Raw genomic sequence first — 24,456 nt, 5'->3', positions numbered from 1 at the left:
ATAACCGGCCCTTTGAGGGCAACCATAATGCTGATGCAGCCCGCAATGAAATTGAGTTTGACACCCCTGTCTTAAGGCATCAGCATACCAAGACATTTTGGAAAATTTAATGTTCCTAACTTTGTGGGAATAGTTTAGGGATGGCCCCTTCCTGTTCCAACATGACTGTGCCCAGTACACAAAGCAAGGTCCATAAGGACATGTATAAGTGAGTTTGAGGTGGAGGAACTTGACTAGCCTGCACCTCAACCTGATAAAACACCTTTAAGATGAATTAGAGCGGAGAATGCGAGCCTGGCCTTCTCGTCCACATCAGTGCCTGACCTCACAAATGTGCTTCTGTAAAGGGTTGGCCAACTCTATATTGACCCCTAAAGTCTAAGACTGGGATGCCATTAAAGTTCATGTGTAAAAGCAGGCGTCCCAATATTGTTGGTAATATAGTGTATCAATAGATCCGGATATATTTGTTACGTTATAGGAAGTCTCAGTGTTTACTGTAAAATTCAAGCTTGGCCTGGCTAACCTCTGCCCTCCTAAACTTCCCAAATGTCTTTTAACGATGAGCACCCCCCTTGACAAGTAGGTAGGTTTGCGAGGTGGGGAGGTCTGAGTCATTTGTAAAACATTAATTAGGGTGTTTATAACCTAAGAGGTTTTTTTTTTTTTTAGTCAAACAAAAATAGCATAACTAAAATATATATCATTTATAGGTGAACTCACTGTTTAGCCTCCTTATGACACTTCAGGTATTGCTCAATAGCCACCACCTTCCTTCTGCTTCAGTCATTTGAGTGGAAGGGGAGGGCTGCTACTACTACACTGTTTACAAATGTGATCAGTCTGATTGGTTCACAGCAATCACAAGGTACAGAGCCCCCCTTGACTGGCTTTTGTGATTTTGCTTGGGTTCACTGCCTAATGGCAGCTTGATCACAGGCATTTATAGAGAGCACTGGCCACACATGCACGTTTTCTGCAGCACCAAGTACAAATGGCACTCCAAAAAATTGCATCCACAAACCTGCAGTTTTTTTTTTTTATGGCATGGCATTACATAGTTAAAAGAGAAGTATGAGAATGAAAAAAAAAAGCAATCATACTCACCTAGTATGTATGCAGCATTGGTCCAATGCTGCATCTGTACCCCACTTTCTCTAAGACCAAGAACTGAGCGATAAAAGACAGCTGATCGCTCAGTTCTTGATCTTCATGGAGCAGAGAAATGGTGACTGTCAGTCACCAGTTCTCTGCTCGACCCCTCTAGCGCTCAATGAAGTCCCGGCTGTGCAGGAATGGTTGGCTCAGTCTCCCAGCGGCTCTCTGAGAGGCTGAGCCAGCTGCCCATCCGGGTGGATCTTGACGTTAAAGTCAGGATCTCTCCAGAGCCTGGAACGGCTCAGTGATGTCAGCCACCAGCCAAGTGCATCCATAGGTGATCCATAGGTGAAGAAGGACCAAATGGCTCTACTTCTCCTTTAGGGTCGGTTCACACTGTAGTGATGACAGACATCGCATGTGATTCGCACCGCACTGATGTGCAAATCACATGCGATGTCTGTGCGATGCAAATTCAGCCATACCGATTGTATGGCTGAATTTGCATCGCATTCAAACCAAACTCGTGGTGGACCCTTTTTTTGGTCAGGACCAGAATAGGATCGCATGGATGTTCACATGCGCTCAGATTCCTTTCTGAATTGACAGTTTGCACTGCGATATGGGAACTGATACGGGGGTGTCATTACCTTTGTATTGACACTCCCAGCGTTTGCCTTTGAATTGGGTGTGATGTGGGAACCTGCAGTGGATTCGCAGGTTTTTCACATCGCACCAATGTGAATCGATCCTTAAAGAGGAACTATACTCATTTAAAAAAATAAAAAAACTGTAACTGACGACTCACCAATCACGCTCACCAGATTGGAAGTTCAGAGCTATCTACACCAACCTGGTTTTTTGTCGATCTTCGGATCCCTGGTGCCGCCATCTTGGCTGGGGGAAGCCGGCTGTGACTTCACAGCTGACTCCCCACTGAGCATGTGTGAAATCGTGAAACAGAATTGTTCAGACTTTCCACAGTGCCTCATTTTGGCACCATTCTGTAACAGTTTATTTATTTGGAGGGTAAAGGGGGGTCACTATAGTGGCCCTTGTGGGTTGAGTCCCTCCCTGGCTTCCTGTATATCTTAGGAACTTTGGAAGATCTCCTCACCATAATTTCTAGCTCTGACCCATGCACGCCTTGGAGGCTTACTCCTCATACTTCAGATGAGAGAGTCAGACAGGTCAGATCAGAGAGGTTTTTTGGGCATCAGTGTTTGATAACTAGTATGTGTATGTATAAATGTGAGCTAGGGGCTCGAATTGTAAGCTCCTTGAGGGCAGGGACTGATGTGAATATACAACATGTGTATGTAAAGGGCTGCATTTTTTGATGGCGCTACATAAAAGTACTTGTAATAAATAAATAAAATGTGGGCAGTCATGCCCCGTAATAAAATATATTTCCAACACTTAGAGCCGGTTCACACTGGGGCGACCTGCCAGACGACCTGGTCGCCTGACAGGTCGCCGTAGGTCGCCTTCCATAGAGAAGCTGTGGACCCGTTCTAATAGGAGCGACACAAATCGCTCCGACTTAGAAAAAGGGTCCGGAGCTTCTTTGGGGCGACCAGGAGCGACCTGCATTGACTTCAATGTTATGAAGTCCGTGCCGGCCGCTCCTAGGTCGCGGCGCGATCAGCGAACCGCGACTTGTGAGGTCGCCCCGGCGAGTTGGATCTCTCTAATGTGACTCCAATAAAAAAAACAATAAAACAGTCCTGCCTGACATTTCTCTTTTGCAGTTACACTTTCACTTGCAGGTTGCCTCCTCACCTGGTGACTTGACAGTGAAAGGAGAAGCAGCAGATTGGTAAGCTCATCTCTATGGCACGCTGCCCTTTCCTTCTATCAGCTTGCTCTTTGCACTGCCATACACCTGTTTTTCTGAGCCCCCCCCCCCCCCCCCCACACCCCCGTGCTCTGCTGTGTACAAACTGCAAGGAAATAATACTAATTTAAATGAAGATACTTAAACTGCTTGCATTAAAAACAATACATTTAGAGATGTATTCATGTTTACAAGAACCACCCAGCAAGGCTTAAGGTAGTGGACCACCAAAAAGTCATGCTCCAGCTAGCTATTGAAACAAAGGCTGAGCTTCAAGCACCCACTCTGTAAAATATTAAAGGGGACAGGGTTTATTTGCCAAAAATGGGGGGAGGTTGTTCTTTAATAAAACAAAAAAATGGGGGGAGGTTGTTCTTTAATAAAACAAAAAAATGGGGGGAGGTTGTTTGGGGGTTGTGGACCCATGGCCACTTATCCACTTCCTCCAATTGTTCAAGCAGCCCTAGTGCCTGGTGTTTCTCAGGGATGCTGAGTGATGACTAGTAAGTAAAGCAATACATTTTAGATCTGGAAGAATACCTAGTCTCTCCACAGACTTACCTCTACGTGTAAAATACTCTCGGGAGTAGCGGCCTGACAGTGCAAAGTATGGAGGGATATCTCCAAGAAGCTCAATGATGTGTGCAATGTGATCTGAAATATACAAGGTTTATGCAGTAGTAAATTTAACTTAGTATACAAGTTGATATATTTACATGCAAGTTACAGAGACGATAAGAAAACAAGTAATGTTTCTAATTAGGCATATTGCAATTTCTGGTGATGTCATTACATCATCTAAAGCAGTGTTCTCCAAACTTTCTAAGTAAAGGGCCAGTTTACTATTCATCGGGCCATAGGGGGGGCCAAACTGTGGCCAGTAGCAGTAAAAAATGTTTTGTTTATCTACAAGGATTGTTGATGTCAGTGGGAGGAATAGTTCCCCATCATTGGTGTCAGTTAGGGGAATAGTGTCCCAACATTAGTGTCAGTGGGGGGAAAGTGCCCCATCATTGGTGTCAGTGGGAGAATAGTGCCCCATCATTGGTGTCAGTGGGAAGAATAGTGCCTCATCTTTGGGTCAGTGGGAGGAATTGTGCCTCATTATTGGTTTCAGTGGGAGGAATACTGCCCCATTGTTGGTGTCAGTGGGAGGAATAGTTCCCCATCATAGGTGTCAGTGGGAGGAATGTTTCTCCATCATTGGTGTCAGTGGGAGGAATAGTGCCTCATCATTGGTGTCAGTGGGAGGAATAGTGCCTCATTATTGGTTTCAGTGGGAGGAATACTGCCCCATTGTTGGTGTCAGTGGGAGGATTACTTCCCCATCATTGGTGTCAGTGGGAGGAATAGTTCCCCATCATTGGTGTCAAAGGGATGAATAGTTCCCCATCGTTGGTGTCAGTAAGGGGAATAGTATCTCATTATTGGTGTCAGTGTGAACAATAGTGCCCCATCTTTGGTGTCAGTAAGGGGACTAGTACCCCATCATTGGTATCAGTGGACGGAATAAACCCTCACCATTGGTGTAATTTGGTATTGGTGGGAGGAATAGTGCCCGACTGTTGGTGTCAGTTGGAGGAATAGTGCCCCAATGGCCAGGTAAAGGCAACCAAAGGGCTGCATGTGACCCCCGGGCTGCAGTTTGGGGACCACTGATCTACAGAATGCATACTGGACCTGTATGTTACCCCAATATTTCATATTCCTAGTATGTATCTGTTCTTTGTGTGAAATTCCTGGTAATCCCAACAGTCCCCCTGGTTTTCCTGATTTGTGAGGGTCTATTCTGCCCACTGATATCAATGATGGGGTAGGCATGGAAGAACATCTTTCCCAGTGTGGTCAGTTTTCTTCTTTGCATTCTACCTAATAGCACAGACTATCTGTAGTCCAATGGTCAAACTTGTGCTCACATGTCCTCCTGCACAGCTAATCTTTGGGAAGATCATAAGCACTTTAAGACCCCTATGAAGCTAAGAACTGAGGTCATGTGGTCACTCATGAAAAAAAGAAAAAAAAAAAAAAATATATATAGCCAAGTGGTTGCAAACAACAGTTTGGTTTATTCTTGCAATTTACTTCACACAAGTGCAAGCCTCAAAAACATCAAAATAAAACACAAAATAAATCCTTGCCACTGTGGGCGGCTACCTTCTCACATACAGGAACCTACCTACTGTTGGGCAAACTTTGCTGATCCTACAGCAGACACTCCATAGTCCATGTTTTTTCTTCACACAACAAATGTCCATTGAACATGTTACTCTTCACATAGAACAGATTCCTTTGTTTGTCTCTTCACATAGCAACCATTCCTTTGCTTGTCTCTTCACATAGCAAACAGTTCATTTATTTCTTTTCACATAGAAATAGTCCAGACCTCACCTTGAGTAGTCTTCACACTTTTTACCCTCCTCAGCGCACATCGCTCCAGGAGGTCTTCTCCCATGCTCACACAGCGTCGGGAGGCACACATCTGACTGTCCTCCTCTCCCCAGCTTCACACAGCGTCAGGAGGCAGCAATCCTTCTCCCAGGCTTCACACAGCGTCAGGAGGCACACATCTGACTGTCCTCCTCTCCCCAGCTACACACAGCGTCAGGAGGCAGCAATCAATAGACTTCCTTTGGACAAATTATAGAGGCCTTAACTTCCTCATTCCGAACAGCTGAAGACCTTTCAACTTCCTTAAGCCAGTTCTGGCTACCTTTGCAGCCGACACCCTATAGTAATTGGTGAATTTTCTAAACCAGGTGGAAATGTATCTCCTGTCTGTGACTACATCCACAGATTTGCCTGACTTCCTGTCACATACCCCCCCCCCTCTTGTTTCAACCCTAGGGTTGGGACACAGATTTCCAGACACGCATGTGTCAGGCACTTCTTTTGACTCCCACTGATAAGCCTCCTAGTATCTTCAAGGTTCAGGATGAAACTGTTTCTGTCATCTTCATTGACAGATTTCTCATAAATGTCAGACAACTTGTCCTTCATCTCATATACACATTCTTCAACTGCATTTTTAGCATCATTTCGCTCCTTCTCAAGTTTGTCCTGCATAACCGTCTGTCCTATCCGCCATGGAGGACCGTGATCCATAGGCAACTCAATTGTGCTAGTCTTAATGTCTTCACCAATCTTGAGCCGCCTTTCTCTGCAATCAATAAATGATTTCCACAAAACTTTGAGAACCTCTGCTTCACTTAGCTTTGTTCCAAGAAATGTCTGTACTTTATCAACTTTCCTTCCACCATCATATGGGTCAAAGGCAGTAGCTTCATTAATTAGCCGTAGACAGTTGAACCCAGCGATCTGGTGGTATCCATTACAGACCTCCTCTCTGCATCAGTGAAGAAGCATGGAACTGCAACACAGTCTATTACAGGTTTCTTCACTGCACTTTCTGCTATTGCATTACTTTTCCCTTGTAGCTCCTTTTTTTTATCTGAACTCCACATGGAATGTATCTCAAGAACACGATCAAACTTCTGCCACCTGTCTTTCACCAGTTCCATTTTGGAAATATTCCAGGAAAGGCACTTATTCATTTGCTTCACGTTTTCACCAACAGCCTTAGTTTTCTCCAATAGGTGGCGTTTAAGAAACATGTCATCAAATTTCTGATGCTCACTCAGGACAGACCCCAAAATACTGATCCTTTTATAAACTGCATCAGGCACACTATCCCCTCTTTGGGACAGATCCTCTGTTGCCTGTAATTCCTCTTCAAGTTCCTGCAACGGAATCTTCATCTCTTCTACTTGCTGTTCTAAGGCTCGCTTAGACTTTTCTAGCTCCTGAACGCTTTTCCCAACATCATCTTTGGAGCTGACCAAATCTTCCATCTCTGTACACAGCTGTTTGTTAACTCTTTCTAGTTCAACCTTACACTCTAGAGCTTCCTCCAAGGAGAGAGCCAAGAACAGGGCTTTGCTCTCTTTATCACGCGCCTCCGTATCTCCTGTCTGTGACTACATCCACAGATTTACCTGACTTCCTGTCACAATATATATATATATATATATACATACACACACACACACACACACACACACACACACACACACACACACACACACATACATATATATATATATATATATATATATATATATATATATATACTGCCTGGCCAAAAAAAAAGGAACCACCTTGAATTAACTAAGCATCTAACTAAACTAAGCCTACAGTAACTATCCTGTTGGATAGTTGCTGCATGTGCCCAAAGAATGGGGTCAGCTGACTACCTAAATATACTGAATGACCAGGGTATTCCATCAATTGATTTTTTCTTCCCTGATGGCACAGCTATATTCCAAGATGACAATGCCAGGATTCATCGGGCTCAAATTGTGAAAGAGTGGTTCAGGGAGCATGAGACATCTTTTTCACACATGGATTGGCCACCACAGAGTCCAAAACTTAACCCCATTGAGAATCTTTGGGATGTGCTGGTGAAGGCTTTGCGCAGTGGTCCGACTCTCCCAACATCAATACAAGATTTTGTTGAAAAATGAATGCAAAACTGGACGGAAAAAAATCTTTTGACAAACTAGAAAAGGCAGGAGTTGGGACTTTAAATGGAGCACCGAATATAGTGCCCCCATCCCTGGTTACAAGAATAAAGGAAAGGTTTGGGACTTTGAATGAGGTGGAGACCAGAACGCTGGGAGACATGGGTAATAAAAACATTTTATTACTGTACAACATCAATAGACACAGTACAACATGTAAAAAGGCAATTCATGTATAAACAGTATATTACAAACATATCGGTCAGTCTGATGCATTTGCAGGTACACAAAATATGCATAAAGAGTATAAGGACTATGGCACTTCGTATTGGCCACACAGTCCAAAGTTGTTACATTATTGCCATACTGTAGGCGGTCTGCAGGGTGCACCATGGTAATGAATGTTGAATCAAAAACTTACTGCAGCAGTCATGAACCTAATATATATCATGTGTTGAATCACACAGAATTGCAATAAACATTCAATAGGTAAGTAACTGTTTAAAATTGATTGAGTAGCGATTAATTTCTGTATAGTAGAAAAATGTATGACATCCTTGTAGCTCTACGCGTTTCATGGCTAAATACCACTCTTCAGGAGCGGATGCCAAACAACTCTGTAAAAAAGTATAAATGTAAAAAAGTATAATTGTAACTATTGATCGACTAAAATCGCATATATGAAAATAAGGAGGGAGGAAAGGGTTATCCAATCCTATGGTTACTTACAAGATGGCTGTCATTAGCAAAGTGCGGCCCTGTGGGCGCAGGGCATCGCATGCGCCTCCCCCGGGAGCTGTGGTGGTAATCCCCGCAGTCCCGCACAACGCACCAAACATATCACCATAAAAACGAAGTGCAGAGTAATGAAAAAATGTGGGTTGCGGCTGTGTTGCTGTGAAAAAGCAAAAGAACTACTAAGAGTCTGAAATAACAAAAGTATGGGAAAGATGGCATGTGTAGAAGTGGTGGACCAAAAAAGAAAGAACTCTCCACAGCCCAAAAGAAATAAAAAGGGAAAAAAAAAATATTTAAATAAATGAATAAATAAATAAAATATAGGTAGCGATAGGAAATACTCCAAGAGAATCAGTCAGAGTAACCAAGTAGTAAGTAGGTGCAGTGTATCCAAGAATAAAAAAAGTATACAACAAAGTATTAAAAATATGGTTACCTTAAATGACTGCATCAAGTGTTATAGTAGTATACATGTGTAGTCTCTCAAATCCTGAGTCTGAATGATCTGTGGCAAACTAGGGGATATATATGTGCATCAGCACAACCACGGGTGCCTCCCAGCGTCACGCTGATTGCTAATTGGTAAAAGGTGTCTCCCAATTAAGGCAAACCTACTGCCAGAAGAGGGAGTGATACACCTCAGACACAAAGCAATTATAGATGTAAACTAATGGTATCTGATGCTAAGACGCCAAAGGACGCACAGCAAAAGACACAAAAACGTGGCGCCGACGCGCATCGGAAAAAACCTGCCACACCCCCCATGCTGGCGAAGCAGGGAGGGGAGAGGCAGGGCACCGATATGCGTCGCAGCTCCCTGGTATGGAGACCAAACACATGCCCAGCCCACAGGACCGCACAATGACAATGAAAAATAAATAATTGTATATCATGAACAAGAGGAACCATGATTGCCATGCTGCAGATAGTGATGAAAACACATCCAACCATAATTAGATAATATAGGGTAATCTGTGTATAAGGGTATGCCCCGCGGTCTGTGAAGCCACCTCCATCCCTATTAATCAAACTAGAAAAGGCAGGAGTTGGGACTTTAAATGGAGCACCGAATATAGTGCCCCCATCCCTGGTTACATGAATAAAGGAAAGGTTTGGGACTTTGAATGAGGTGGAGACCAGAACGCTGGGAGACATGGGTAATAAAAACATTTTATTACTGTACAACATCAATAGACACAGTACAACATGTAAAAAGGCAATTCATGTATAAACAGTATATTACAAACATATCGGTCAGTCTGATGCATTTGCAGGTACACAAAATATGCATAAAGAGTATAAGGACTATGGCACTTCGTATTGGCCACACAGTCCAAAGTTGCTACATTATTGCCATACTGTAGGCGGTCTGCAGGGTGCACCATGGTAATGAATGTTGAATCAAAAACTTACTGCAGCAGTCATGGACCTAATATATATCATGTGTTGAATCACACAGAATTGCAATAAACATTCAATAGGTAAGTAACTGTTTAAAATTGATTGAGTAGCGATTAATTTCTGTATAGTAGAAAAATGTATGACATCCTTGTAGCTCTACGCGTTTCATGGCTAAATACCACTCTTATTACTCATACCATTATTTAGTTTTCATTGTCATTGTGCGGTCCTGTGGGCTGGGCATGTGTTTGGTCTCCATACCAGGGAGCTGCGACGCATATCGGTGCCCTGCCTCTCCCCTCCCTGCTTCGCCAGCATGGGGGGTGTGGCAGGTTTTTTCCGATGCGCGTCGACGCCACGTTTTTGTGTCTTTTGCTGTGCGTCCTGTGGCGTCTTAGCATCAGATACCATTAGTTTACATCTATAATTGCTTTGTGTCTGAGGTGTATCACTCCCTCTTCTGGCAGTAGGTTTGCCTTAATTGGGAGACACCTTTTACCAATTAGCAATCAGCGTGACGCTGGGAGGCACCCGTGGTTGTGCTGATGCACATATATATCCCCTAGTTTGCCACAGATCATTCAGACTCAGGATTTGAGAGACTACACATGTATACTACTATAACACTTGATGCAGTCATTTAAGGTAACCATATTTTTAATACTTTGTTGTATACTTTTTTTATTCTTGGATACACTGCACCTACTTACTACTTGGTTACTCTGACTGATTCTCTTGGAGTATTTCCTATCGCTACCTATATTTTATTTATTTATTCATTTATTTAAATATTTTTTTTTCCCTTTTTACTTCTTTTGGGCTGTGGAGAGTTCTTTCTTTTTTGGTCCACCACTTCTACACATGCCATCTTTCCCATACTTTTTTTATTTCAGACTCTTAGTAGTTCTTTTGCTTTTTCACAGCAACACAGCCGCAACCCACATTTTTTCATTACTCTGCACTTCGTTTTTATGGTGATATGTGTGGTGCGTTGTGCGGGACTGCGGGGATTACCACCACAGCTCCCGGGGGAGGCGCATGCGATGCCCTGCGCCCACAGGGCCGCACTTTGCTAATGACAGCCATCTTGTAAGTAACCATAGGATTGGATAACCCTTTCCTCCCTCCTTATTTTCATATATGCGATTTTAGTCGATCAATAGTTACAATTATACTTTTTTACATTTATACTTTTTTACAGAGTTGTTTGGCATCCGCTCCTGAAGAGTGGTATTTAGCCATGAAACGCGTAGAGCTACAAGGATGTCATACATTTTTCTACTATACAGAAATGAATCGCTACTCAATCAATTTTAAACAGTTACTTACCTATTGAATGTTTATTGCAATTCTGTGTGATTCAACACATGATATATATTAGGTCCATGACTGCTGCAGTAAGTTTTTGATTCAACATTCATTACCATGGTGCACCCTGCAGACCGCCTACAGTATGGCAATAATGTAGCAACTTTGGACTGTGTGGCCAATACGAAGTGCCATAGTCCTTATACTCTTTATGCATATTTTGTGTACCTGCAAATGCATCAGACTGACCGATATGTTTGTAATATACTGTTTATACATGAATTGCCTTTTTACATGTTGTACTGTGTCTATTGATGTTGTACAGTAATGAAATGTTTTTATTACCCATGTCTCCCAGCGTTCTGGTCTCCACCTCATTCAAAGTCCCAAACCTTTCCTTTATTCAAAATCTTTTGACAAGTCTAGTCTCTGTTAAGACCAGCTGGCATTACTGCAGCACATCACCTTTGGCTGCTACCTTTTTAGGATACTTGATATGTGTTCACTGGTAATTGGGTGCCCCCAGGAACATAAGCACCAGATTAGCCGCAGGATGGATTAGTCAAAGTGAACGGCCAGAGATCATAAGAGCTAAGCATCTAAATAAGCAGGGATGTAACAGAGCCAAGGGTCAAGGCTAGCAGAGTACTAGTAAGGTCAGGCAAAGCAATCAGATCCAGGCAGTGTAAAAGGTCACCAGTAGCTGTCAATGGGATCAGATATATCATGCAAAGGTAGCAACAGGGCAGACTACAAACAAACAGGAAAAGACAAGGAGAAAAAGCCAAGAATACAGGAACTTGGCAATAATAGAGAAACTAGGAGGACAGGATGAGGGCAACAAAGAAAAGAAGAAACTAATGGGAAACCAGGATCACACTGACGCAAACTCTAGCAATGGCAATCTGAACTATACAATAACCTACTAGAGTATGGATGCTGGTGTCCATCTAAAGGAGTATAGATTTTAATCCAGATAAATAGGGCAGATTTGCTTGTGGACTGAAAAAGGGACCTGGACTGCTGTGAAAGTTAGAAATGACCACAGGATCCGTCAAAGAAGCAGAAAGAGGCAAGAAGCAAAACCCCCAGAGGACAGCAAAAACACAGTACTCATTAATATAGGTGGAAAGAGACATGAGGGTAAAATGCATCTGGTTAAATAAGATCAACTTATACTAAAATTTTAGCTGTGATACAAAAGATGTATGCCTTGCTGTCAACAAAACAGATGACTCAAAACCACTCCGAGCTGTGACTTCCTAAAAAACACAAAGCCTAAGTAGTTTTAAAGTAAAACCAATTTTTTACTTCTACTGACATACCTTCATCACGTGTGTAATCTTCACCTGAATGAGGTTCAAACAAGTAATCTCCTGTTGCCAGTTCAAAAGCCTTCAAACAAAACAAAACCGTGATTACTGTATATATAGGCTAAAATAGTTGCTAAAGGTTGAGGCTGAGCAATGAGTGTTAGTATAGTAGCAGTTTCATAGGGTAGCATTAGGTTACAATTCCTTCCCATAATATATTTCCTCTCTAGTTCATTAACCACTTAACCCCCGGAAGATTTTACCCCCTTCCTGACCAGGGCTATTTTGCGATTCGGCACTGCATGACTTTAACAGACAATTGCACGGTCGTGCGATGCTGTACCTAAACAAATTTGACGTCCTTTTTTTCCCCACAAACAGAGCTTTCTTTTGGTGGTATTTGATCACCAGTGCGATTTTTGGATCATGCGCTATAAACAAAAAAAGAGCGTCAATTTTGCAAAAATAACAATATTTTTTAGATTTTTTTATATGAAATTCCCAAAAAAAAAAATGTAAAAATCAAAATTTTTTAACATTTTAGGCCAATTTGTTTTATGCTACATATGTTTGGTAAAAAAAAAAAAAATCGCAAAAAGCGTATTTTGATTGGTTTGCACAAAAGTTATTGCGTTTACTAACTAAGGGAAAGATTTTTTTCATTTTTGTTGTTTTTTTTTTTTTTAATGAGTGGCGGTGGTCTGCAATTTTTTTTGCGGGACTGCGACATTGCGGCGGACAGATCGGACCCTTGATTGACATTTTTGACACTTTTGGGGTTACCAGTGACATTACTGCAGTAATCAGTGCTATACATATGCACTGTTACTGTAAAAATGACACTGGCAGTGAAGGAGTTAACTTTATTGGAGAGGGAGGGGTTAAGTGTGTCCCTAGGGGCGTGTTTCTAACTGTGATTGGCTGTGGCTACTAGAGATCAACAGTCCTACATAGTAGAACCGTGTGATCTCCATTCTTACACAGGGGAGAATGACAGGCGGCTTTGTTTACATTAGCCGCCTGCCTTTCTTCCGGTGTAACGGAAGATCGCAAGTGCCCGGCGGTGACCGCGCGGGAGCGTGAGCACGCCTCCGGTGGCGCACGCTCGCTCCCTAGAGCCTCACAGGCTAGCGACGTAGCCCTACGTCGCTTTGCCTGTGAGAGGCTGACCGCCGCAGTAAATAGTCGTGCGGCGGTCGGCAAGCGGTTAAGGAACATAGCATAGATTTGATGAGCAGTGGGTATGCTGTCCCCTACAAGAGGTATTGGACACAAAGTTCTAAAAATAAAAGCAATTCCCTCTAGTGGCTTCTTCCCTTGCTATTGAGCCCAATTTAGCTTAGTGCCTGAGGAGTTAGGGTATATATTTTTTTTTCTGCTGGTTGAAGTACATAATCTTTTTTGAACCTACTGTAACTGTGTAATAATAAAGTCTTAAATATTTTTTATGTGAAATGTCTACTATCAAGCAGCTGTTGGTAGTTTCATGCCATATACAGTATTGAAAATCCTGAAAAGTCTCTTCAGTAAGCCAGAGGCGTAACTAGAACCTTCAGGGCCCCAGTGCAAGAAACCATGAAGGGTCCCACGGACCCCTGGCCGGGGCTCTTCTCTTCAAGCCTGGGGATCTTCCCACTGATCCTGAGACCCTTTACTCTTGTTGCAGGGCCCTTTATTACGGTCCTGCAGCAGGACCCTTTCACAAGTTCTGCAGTGGGCCCCCTTCCTGCCATCTTGAGGCCTCCCCCATGGTGGAATGCCAGGGCCCAGTTGCAAGTGTGACCTTTGCGATCCTAGAAGTTCACCCACTGGTGTCAGTAGTTTTTATTTTTTGGTATTTTAATTGTATTTTTTTATCATTTTATTTTATTTTTTTACAATATGACTGACTATGACTCTGTCCATTCAGAAAAGGAAGGAGCTGGTAAATTACATATTTACCGACCCCTTCCTGGTTCTCTATTGTGACACATCCCCTGCAGCAGCCGCCAGGAGAGGAGAGGGAGCACAGTGGGGGGGGGGGGGGGACTAGGGAAGCACAGGGGCCCAGTGACAGCAGAACACAAGTGAATTGGATAGGAGGAGTGGCGGGGGCAGCATACAGGGGAACCAATCTCCTCCATTTTCCTCCTGCAGCTACAGGAGGAAAAAAAAAAGGACAGTGATTTCTCTACATGCTGCCCCCGCCGCCCCTCCTATCCAGGTGTAAAGGGGAGCCGCACAGGCCCCCTGGAGCATGGGGCCCGGTTGCAATTGCAACCCCTGTAGTTATGCCCCTGCAGTAAGCCAATTAGCCCAGGGTTATTTTGTCTGCTATAGAAGGTTTTAACTTAATTGGTTCAGACCCTCTTGCAGTTCGATCAGAGGGTCAGCAGTAAGAGTCCTTTTAATTCTCCCAATTCCCTTTCTGACTTTGATTCTGGTGCCTTAGTCTCTCCTGGGCTAAATGATGCATCCTCTGCAGCTTATACATTTGAGGAAGAATCTTTACATTTGCCTAGCAAGGAGAAACGGTCAACAGCTTCTCTGAACCAACAGAAGGAGATAGTTTCTAGCCTCATTCAAGCTCTCCTAGATACTCTTAAATTGGAGTACTTCATCTTACAGCCGTGTGGAAGCCTAAGCATTCTTTTAAGGTTTTACTGTATTATCCTGTTTTTAAGCAGCTCAGTCTGAACATTTGCTGTTTGGGTGTTTGGCCATGTCTTGAATATTTTGCACATTAAGGGAGAATTGTTTAGGTGAACATCCCATAATGCACTGTTAAAGCCATCATTGGCCAATATCCTGCACCTCTGGCCAGGTGAAAGACATTACAGTACTTAATGATTGGGCAACTAAGTGGCAAATGAGGTTTAATGTTGAGTTATGCACTTGGGGGCTAAGAATATGCATTCATCATACATACTAGGTGGAGTAGATCTGGAGGAATCCATAGCGGAGAAGGATCTGGGTGTTCTGATAGATCATAAGCTTAATAATAGCATGCAATGCCAAGCTTTGGTTTCCAAAGCAAGCAAAGTCCTTTCTTGTATTAACAGAGGCATGGACTCCAGAGAGAGAGATATCATTTTGCCCCTGTACAGATCATTAGTAAGACCTCATCTGGAATATGCAGTTCAGTTTTGGGCACCAGTTCTTAAAAAGGATATCGGGGAACTGGAGAAAGTGCAGAGAAGGGCAACCAAACTGATATGGGGCATGGAGGACCTCAGCTATGAGAAAAGATTAGAGGAACTGAATGTATTCCCTCTTGAGAAGAGGAGATTAACCACTTGCCGACCGCCGCACGACTATATACTGCGGCGGTCAGCCCCTCACAGGCAGAGTGACGTACCGGTACGTCACTAGCCTGGGAGGGTCTGGGGAGCGAGCGCGCGCCGCCGCCGGCGCGCTCCCGCGAGGTCATGGACCCCCCTGCGCGTGTGACCGGCGGACCCGATGTCCGCCGGCCACTCTGCGATCAGCGGGGGAGAGGGAGAAAGGCAGGCAGCTTGTGTAAACAAGCTGCCTGTCAGTTCTCCCTTTGTAGAGACACTGATCATACGGATCTACTATGTAGATCCGTTGATCAGTGTAACTACACCTCAAGCCACAGCCAATCACAGTTAGAATCACGCCCCTAGGGACACACACAGCCCCTCCCTCTCAAATAAAGTTAACCCCTTCACTGCCAGTGTATTTTTACAGTAACAGTGCATATATATAGCACTGATTACTGTAGAAATGTCACTGGTAACCCCAAAAGTGTAAAAAATGTCAGTCAAGGGTCCGATCTGTCCGCCGCAATGTCGCAGTCCCGTAAAAAAAATCGCAGATCGCCGCCATTACGCGTTAAAAAAAACAACAAAAATTACAAAAATCTTTCCCTTTGTTAGTAAACGCGATAACTTTTGCGCAAACCAATCAAAATACGCTTTTTGCGATTTTTTTTTTTTACCAAACATATGTAGCAGAAAACAAATTGGCCGAAAAAGTTAAAAAATTTTGATTTTTACTTTTTTTTTTTTGGGAATTTCATATAAAAAAATGTGAAAAATATTGTTATTTTTGCAAAATTGACGCTCTTTTTTTGTTTATAGCGCGTGATCAAAAAATCGCACAGGTGATCAAATACCACCAAAAGCCCTGTTTGTGGGAAAAAAAGGACGTCAAATTCGTTTAGGTACATCGTCGCACGACCGCGCAATTGTCCGTTAAAGTCACGCAGTGCCGAATCGCAAAATACCCCCTGGTCAGGAAGGGGGTAAAATCTTCTGGGGCTTAAGTGGTTAAGAAAGGCATGGACTCCAGAGAGAGAGGGATATAATTTTGCCCCTGTACAAATCATTAGTAAGACCTCATCTGGAATATGCAGTTCAGTTTTGGGCACCAGTTCTTAAAAAGGATATCGGGGAACTGGAGAAAGTGCAGAGAAGGGCAACATAACTGATATGGGGCATGGAGGACCTCACCTATGAGAAAAGATTAGAGGAACTGAATTTATTCTCTCTTGAGAAGAGGAGATTAAGGGGGGATATGATCAACATGTATAAATACATAAGGGGTCCATATAGTGAACTTGGTGTTGAGTTGTTCACTTTAAGGTCATCACAGAGGACAAGGGGACACTCTTTACGTCTAGAGGAAAACAGATTTAGTATCCAAATACGGAAAGGTTTCTTCACCGTAAGAGCTGTGAAAATGTGGAATAGACTCCCTCCAGAGGTGGTTCTGACTAGCTCAGTAGATTGCTTTAAAAAAGGTCTGGATTCTTTCCTAGGTGTACATAATATAAATGGGTATTAAAATTTTTTTTAGGTAAAGTTGATCCAGGGAATATCCGATTGCCTCTCGGGGGATCAGGAAGGAATTTTTTCCCCTGCTTTAGCAAATTGGATCATGCTTTGCTGGGGTTTTTTCACCTTCCTCTGGATCAACAGTGGGTATAGGATTGTGTATATGGTATTGTATGGTTGGGTTTTCAATACTGTTTTTTTTTTTTTTTTGGTTGAACCCGATGGACTTGTGTCTTTTTTCAGCCTGACTAACTATGTAACTATGGTTTTTACCTATGTTGCAGCACACACACACTATACAAGACCATAAAAAAGCACCTATGCGAGCATGGCACAAAGACAGGCTCGGAGGATCTAGACTTCTTTTTCTCACACCAGTTGTATCCTGATACAGGAGGCATACACTGTACGGTCATCATTTGAGAAGGGGACAAGGAGGAGACCAAGAAAAAAATTGAGGACTTTCTTGTATCTCAGGACCCACTCTTTCCAGACACGGTTCCAGTGGGGCTACAACAAACACAGGAGGAAGAGTATGGTCAGTGGGGGCATTGAGGCTGTGTTCAGGGCAGTCTTTCAAGGGTAGGCTCCTTGCCTCTAAAACCCGGGGAGTAGTACATGGCTAGGAATAGGTTGCTTAGGACAAAGTTGTTTTTAGCAACCACGAGGAGCCAGGTTCCTTCACATCCATTCATTTGCAGTGCATGGACTATTTCATGCTCCAGAGCATGCAAAAGGACTACTGGTTGACAACCCTCCTTAATCCACGTTGCGGGGGTAAGTCGCATAACTCATCCTTCCCTCTCAGAGGGAACACAAGATGAAATATCTGGAAGATGTGCTACAGAGGAACCTGCGTTCTTTATTTCCAGAGGCTAGGAAGATGATGTTTCATGAACAAGGTGTTTTAGAAACTCCAATAAAATAAGAAGTGTCACTGGAGATGGCTGTCCAAGTGAAGACTTAAAAAATATTTTTCATTCCTCATTGCCCAGTGCTGTCTGCTTCTAGCACCTATCGACAGTGACTGCATCACATGGTGATCGATTATCTGGAGGTAAGAGCGGATTTAGAGACTCTCTGAATGGATGGTCCCCCCCCATTTGACTATTGGGTCACGATGATGGACTACTAGTTAAAACTTGCCCAGTAAACAATAAGCTGATGGGCTACGCTGCAGCCAGTGTGCTTAGCAAACATGCATTTGGTGCTGCAGTGGGCTTTATGACAGACAAAAGAGTGCCACATGAACCAGTCTTGGATCAGCAGCAGCTACCAAGTTCCTGCTGCAGATGCTGCTGATTAAATATTTTGGGGATCCTACTATCCTCCTTTTTTTTTTTTCTGTGTAACTAAAGCTGCCCCTTTCATCGTTGCAGGCCACAAAAAATATTTTACACACTGCCACCATTGCCATGCCCAGTCTCTATACATCTGCTGTTCTTTTGCAACAGCAATTTTAATGTGGTACCTCCAATTTTTAGCAACTGTTTCACAGTAGCATACGCTGTACATTTTTTTTTTTAAAAAGGTTTAGCCTGTGCTCTGACATGACATTCACAGACATGACTAGGCATGATGGGAATTGTAGTTCCTGAACAACTGGAGGGCCATAGTTTGGAGACCTCTGGTTTAAGCTATGGTACAAGTACCTGTATAATGTGGTGCTGGATCCTAGTTGTCCGGTGTCTTGCTTTAGCATGACTTTGGTAGTAATGTGTAAGGATCTTTGGCTTAAATGCTGTTGGGCTGACCAATCCTCTAAAAAAAACGTCCTTCTGGAGGACAGGCTGTTTGTTGCCATTTCAACAAAATTGCCAAAAATTGCACAGGGAAATATTCATCTTCCATAATGTTGCCAGGTTAGGAACCTGCAACACAAAAAATGCCTTCTTTTTCTGCAAGCAAGTTTTCATTTCAAAGAACTCCAAGTTTGCGTGATTTCCAAAATTAAATTATTTAGTCAGATCCTGGCAATTTAAGTCCTCCAAGCTTGTTGAGAAGTCTGCTTCCATATGAAGGTTTGCCCCACCTGAAAAAGTTGGAAGAAACACAATTCCTCCACAATTATTTAATTTTATCACATATTGGACACTGGGTGCAGGAGTTTGTAGCCACAGGCTACAAGACAGATTTTCAGTCTGCTCCACCAGAAGGATTCTTCACCTTTTAATTTACACCCTTAATGATTTACAAACCTTCAGCAGACTGCAATGGATTTCTATCCCACATGTGCCCACTTTAAAAAGGTTCAAGGTGCTTTATTCCAACTTGTTCCCAAGAAGAGCAGAATTTGATGAATAATGCACTTAAAAACCCTCAATGTTGTCATAACCTTTGATATCAAATCAGCTGAAATAGTCTTGATAGCTGATTCAGTCTAGCAATGCCAGGAAATTACATACAGTCAGGTCCATAAATATTGGGACATCAACAAAATTCTAATCTTTTTGGCTCTATACACCACAATGGATTTGAAATAAAACAAACAATTTGTGCTTTAACTGCAGACTTTCAGCTTTAATTTGAGGGTATTTACATCCAAATCAGGGGTTTTTGCTATCTCTCTGATGGGTTCGTTTTGTTTTTCAGCCTATTGATGGCTTGCTTCACTGATAGTGACAGCTCTTTGGATCTCATATTCAAAGTTGACAGCAACAGATTCCAAATGCAAATAGCACACTTGAAATGAACATTGGACCTTTTATCTGCTCCTTGTAAATGGGATACTGAGGGAATAACACACACCTGGCCATGGAACAGCTGAGCAGCCAATTGTCCCATTACTTTTTGTCCCTTAAAAAGTGTGAGGCACATATACAAACTGTTATAATTCCTACACTGTTCACCTGATTTGGATACCCTCAAATTAAAGCTGAAAGTCTGCAGTTAAAGCACATCTTGTTTGTTTCATTTCAAATCCATTGCGGTGGTGTATAGAGCCAAAAAGATTAGAATTGTGTCAATGTCCCAATATTTATGGACCTGACTGTATTTGAGTCACCAGTGAGGCAACTAGAGTCTGGCAGCTGTGCAGGAATGCACATTTTTTGCTGAGTGGAACGATGTACAACTTAACAAATTTTCAAGTGGATTTTCTGAGCCATGAGCATCTTGATCTCAGAAAATGGTCTCTCACTCGGGGTTCTCTTTTCAAATTTTTCTATAATAGAAAAAAATGTACTGTGTATCTGATGGCATCCTGTAAAAAAAAAAAAAAAAAAAAACCTTGACAGATTAATTAAGCAATCCAAAGATCCATTAGCTGACGTGGTACATGCCCTGGTAGTTTTTGTAAGTCAACTGCAATCTGGTCTTATTCTCATTTCTCCAAAGGGGCTGGAGTGCAGCCCTTGTTACTCTGCTTGCAGACGATCCATGGCATCTTCAGGTTTTCCCAGATCTGATGTCTTAGGGTCCAATTTTGCATCCTAATTCTCAATAGCTGACTTGGTGGCATGGTTGTTGAATCCCAGCTACATAGAGATGGAGGGTTTGGCTGAATCTCTCATTCATACCATGCTCATGGCTAATGAGTCAACCTATTATGAGGTTTGACACAGTAGCTAAAAGGTTAACTTTTAGTATTTTGAGCCCTGCTTTATTCCTCATGCTTTTTTTCTATGATAGGATTCTCTCCTTCCTTGAGATAAAAATGGCCCAATTTTTGGCACTGAGTTACATCAATGGGCAGATTTTTGCCTTGGCTATCTTTTTTCATGAACTTCTGATGGGCAATTCTCCAGTTTGTTCTTTAGTTCAGGGCAAAACTCATAATGTCTCTCTTTTTACGCTTTTTCTTGTGCCGGAGAATTTGATATTGTTTGTTTTTGGCCCTACAAAAACCACTGAACCTGTTAGGAAATTCTTCTGATTACCTTTTCTCAGAATGTGGCCTTTATGGCTGCCATTACCTCAGCAAGGAGGGTCTTAGAGAGGTGTCTTGCAAGGCCACTTTTATTATCTGTCAGGGTTACCTGATCCGAGGCCGAGGTGCTGAAAGGGCTCCCCTCAGTACACCCCTGGAGATGGTACAGAGGGTGTAGCACCCCAAGTGGCACGGGTTACCAGCTGCAGGCAGGTAGGTAGAACCAGAAGCAATCCGAGGGTGAACTGGAACAGGCTGGAACCAAAGCAGGGTAGGAGTCTTCAAGGGCTCTGGAGCAGACGGGCTAGCTTGTGCCAAGGAATAGTCTCTGGTAGCGGAGACAGGAACTGGCCGAGGTCTGGGACTGGAGCAGGCAGCGGGAACCGTGGTACAAGCCGAGGTCATGCACAGGAGACAACCAGAATAGCCGAGGTCTTGAAGCAAGCCGGGGTTCATACACGGTAGGTAACAGAAGCACGGTCATTGGAAAAAGCCAAGGGTCAAACCAGGAGCAGAAGATCAAACGTATTCAGGAACAAGCCGAGGTCACAACAGGAAGTCCAAACAGGAAACAGGAAGCACAGGAAGCTGAGAGATAATCCAGCAATGAGTTTGATCCTATGGCCACCTTTTATAGGCCAGCAGAGGGCAGTGTCAATTGAGGCAGGAATGACCATTGCTATTACTGCCAATGTTGCCAGTTCTCCTACAGCCATTTCCCTGATGGGCCAGCAGAGGGCTGTGTCGACAGGAGGGTCCATTGCTATTACTGGAAATGTTGCCAGTTCTCCTACGGCCATTTCCCTGACATTATCATTCACAAGGATAAGACTGTGTTGAAACTTAGGCTTTATTTTTTACCCAAGTTCAAGTCTTCCTTTCATAACAATTATATTATCCTTGCCCAGCTCCAGTCAGTGCTAAGGAAACTGCCTTACATTCATTGGCTGAGGTTAGAGGCGGTCAGTGAATCCAGAAATCGGATATCTTGTTCATCACATGGATTCTTTGGCTAACTGCATGAATATCTCGGAGTGGATTTGCCAAAACATTTCCCAGGATAATTCCATCACTGCTCATTCTATCAAGGTGGTGAGTTTGTTTCTGAGCTTTTGTCACCAGGTTTCTGTGCTCTATGTTTGCAAAGCTTAAACATGTTGCTCCATCCACCCCATCGTCAAGTTTTAAAGGGTAGATATGGCTGACTCTATAGGTGCCAACTTTGAGTGTAGGTGGCTATGTATTAAAGCCTTTTTTTGTCCTAGGCTGAGGGCCTGCGCTACCTTTAGGCAAGGCAGGCGCCGGCCTAGTGCGCACATCAGTAGGAGGCGCTATGTGGAGAGCGGGCGCTGAGAGCAGATGAGCGCTTCGCTCTCCAGCTACCTACACGACAGGAGTGATGCTGCAGTCACTCTCTTTTGTCATAGCACAGTGAACACAGTGCAGGCTAGAAATGGCTGCTGGAGGTTAGATTTTGCTCCCCTCACCCCCTCCTTTTTCCAAGTGTGGGACTGGATCTCCTCTGGCTGCCAGGCTCTTGTTGTGTGGGCGGGATGGGGATGCGGCCAGCTTTGGAGATCCCACCCGCCTGAACTGCCTGCCCACCCCATGCCTGAACCGCCGGCTCGCCTAAACCACCTGCCGCCCACCCACGTGTCTGAACCGCCCACCTGAATCACCTCCTGCCCGTCCGCGCACATTTCTGAACTGCCTGCCCACCTGAATCACCTGCCGCCTGCCCGCCCACATATCTGAACCGCCCGTCCACCTCAATCACCTGCCGCTCTCCCGCCCGCCCACATGTCTGAACTGCCAGCCCACCAACTGAATCACCTGCCGCCCGCCCGTCTGCCTGCCTGCCTGTCCACCTGGCCACCCGCTACAACTCAGAGGGAGATGTCAATGACCAGGAGAAAGTGTGTGCCGAGGTAAGCTCAGCTGACTGTACCTAACTGCTAGAGCACTAGGAGAATGGGACTGGAGAGCAGGCTGGAAGTGAGGAAAGGGTTAGCATTGCCATGTCCACCGATGCAGGTGGAGGATGGGGGGAGTCAGTGGCAGTGAAAGTTTACCCCCCCCCCCATCCCCCACCTTGCATTGTCCTCATGTCATTGACATTTTATCCCACCTCCCCCTTTTGCATTTGTGGTAATGTTAGTATTATTAACCCCCTCCCCCCACATTGGTGGTCATGGAAGGGGTTACATTTCAATGCCACTGATGACCAATGTGGTGGTTAATAATACTAACACTGCTGGGTTTTTTTTTTTTGCATCCACTGACATCAATGCTGGGGGGTTTTATTGCGTCCACTAATACCTGTGTTGGGAGTTTTTAATGCATCCACTAATACCTGTGTAGGGGGTTCATAATGCATCCACTGATACTGGTGTTAGGGGTTAATAATGCGTCCACTGATACCTGTGTTGGGGTTATTAATGCGTCTACTTACACCTGTGTTGGGGGTTAATAAGGCGTCCACTGATACCTGTGTTGGGGGTTATTAATGCGTCTACTGACACCTGTGTTGGGGGTTAATAAGGCGTCCACTGATACCTGTGTTGGGGTTTATTAATGCGTCCACTGATTTCTGTGTTGGGGGTTAATAATGCGTCCACTGATACCTGTGTTGTGGGTAATAATGCATCCACTGACACCTGTGTTGGGGGTTAATAATGCATCCACTGACACCTGTGTTGGGGGTAACAATGCATCCACTGACACTTGTGTTGGGGGTAATAATGCATCCACTGACACCTGTGTTGGGGGTAATAGTGCATCCACTGACACCTGTGTTGGGGGTTATACATGCGTCCACTGATACCTGTGTTGGGGGTTATTCATGCGTCCACTGATACCTGTGTTGGGGGTTATTAATGCATCCACTGATTCCTGTGTTGGGGGTTATTAATGCATCCACTGACACCTTTTTTGGGGGTTAATAATGCGTCCACTGATACCCGTGTTGGGGGTTAATAATGCATCCACTAATACCTGTGTTGGGGGTTAATAATGCTTCCACTAATACCTGTGTTGGGGGTTAATAATGCATCCACTGATACCTGTGTTGGGGGTTAATAATGCGTCCACTGATACCTGTGTTGGGGGTTATGAATGCGTCCACTGATACCTGTGTTGGGGGTTATGAATGCGTCCACTGATACCTGTGTTGGGGGTTATGATTTTGTCCATTGATACCTGTGCTGGGGGATATTAATGCGTCCACTGATACCTGTGTTGGGGGTTATGATTTTGTCCATTGATACCTGTGTTGGGGGTTATGAATGCATCCACTGATACCTGTGCTGGGGGTTATGAATGCATCCACTGATACCTGTGTAGGGGGGTTATGATTTTGTCCATTGATACCTGTGCTGGGGGATATTAATGCATCATCTGATACCTGTGTTGGGGGTTAATGCGACCACTGATACCTGTGTTGGGGGTTATGAATGCGTCCACTGATACCTGTGTTGGGGGTTATGATTTTGTCCATGGATACCTGTGTTGGGGGATATTAATGCTTCCACTGATACCTGTGTTGGGGGGTCATGATTTTGTCCATTGATACCTGTGTTGGGGGTTATTAATGCGTCCA

The 24,456-nt window shown here is 43.8% G+C and overlaps 1 protein-coding gene across 4 annotated transcripts in view; it reads right to left on the bottom strand.

Annotated features, from left to right (window-relative positions):
* Positions 1–24,456, bottom strand: part of SRPK3 (SRSF protein kinase 3) — a 252,684-nt gene that overhangs the window by 2,505 nt on the left and 225,723 nt on the right. Inside the window, exons 14-15 of one of the 4 annotated variants that reach the window (XM_082262611.1) lie at positions 12,225–12,294; positions 3,497–3,589 (exon numbers count right to left, since the gene is read on the bottom strand). The exons of 1 other annotated variant lie outside the window; for it this stretch is intronic. In XM_082262611.1, the coding sequence (XP_082118737.1) occupies positions 3,497–3,589; positions 12,225–12,294 (163 nt within the window). The remainder of the gene's footprint in view (positions 1–3,496; positions 3,590–12,224; positions 12,295–24,456) is intronic. 2 more of the 4 variants (XM_082262612.1, XM_082262613.1) reach the window with 2 other exon arrangements.

The sequence above is a fragment of the Pelophylax lessonae genome, assembly GCF_965119305.1.
Source record: "Pelophylax lessonae genome assembly, chromosome: 7".
Lineage (NCBI taxonomy): Eukaryota > Metazoa > Chordata > Amphibia > Anura > Ranidae > Pelophylax > Pelophylax lessonae.
The sequence above is the reverse complement of the archived record's forward strand: the minus strand, read 5'-3'. Positions and strand labels throughout refer to the sequence as shown.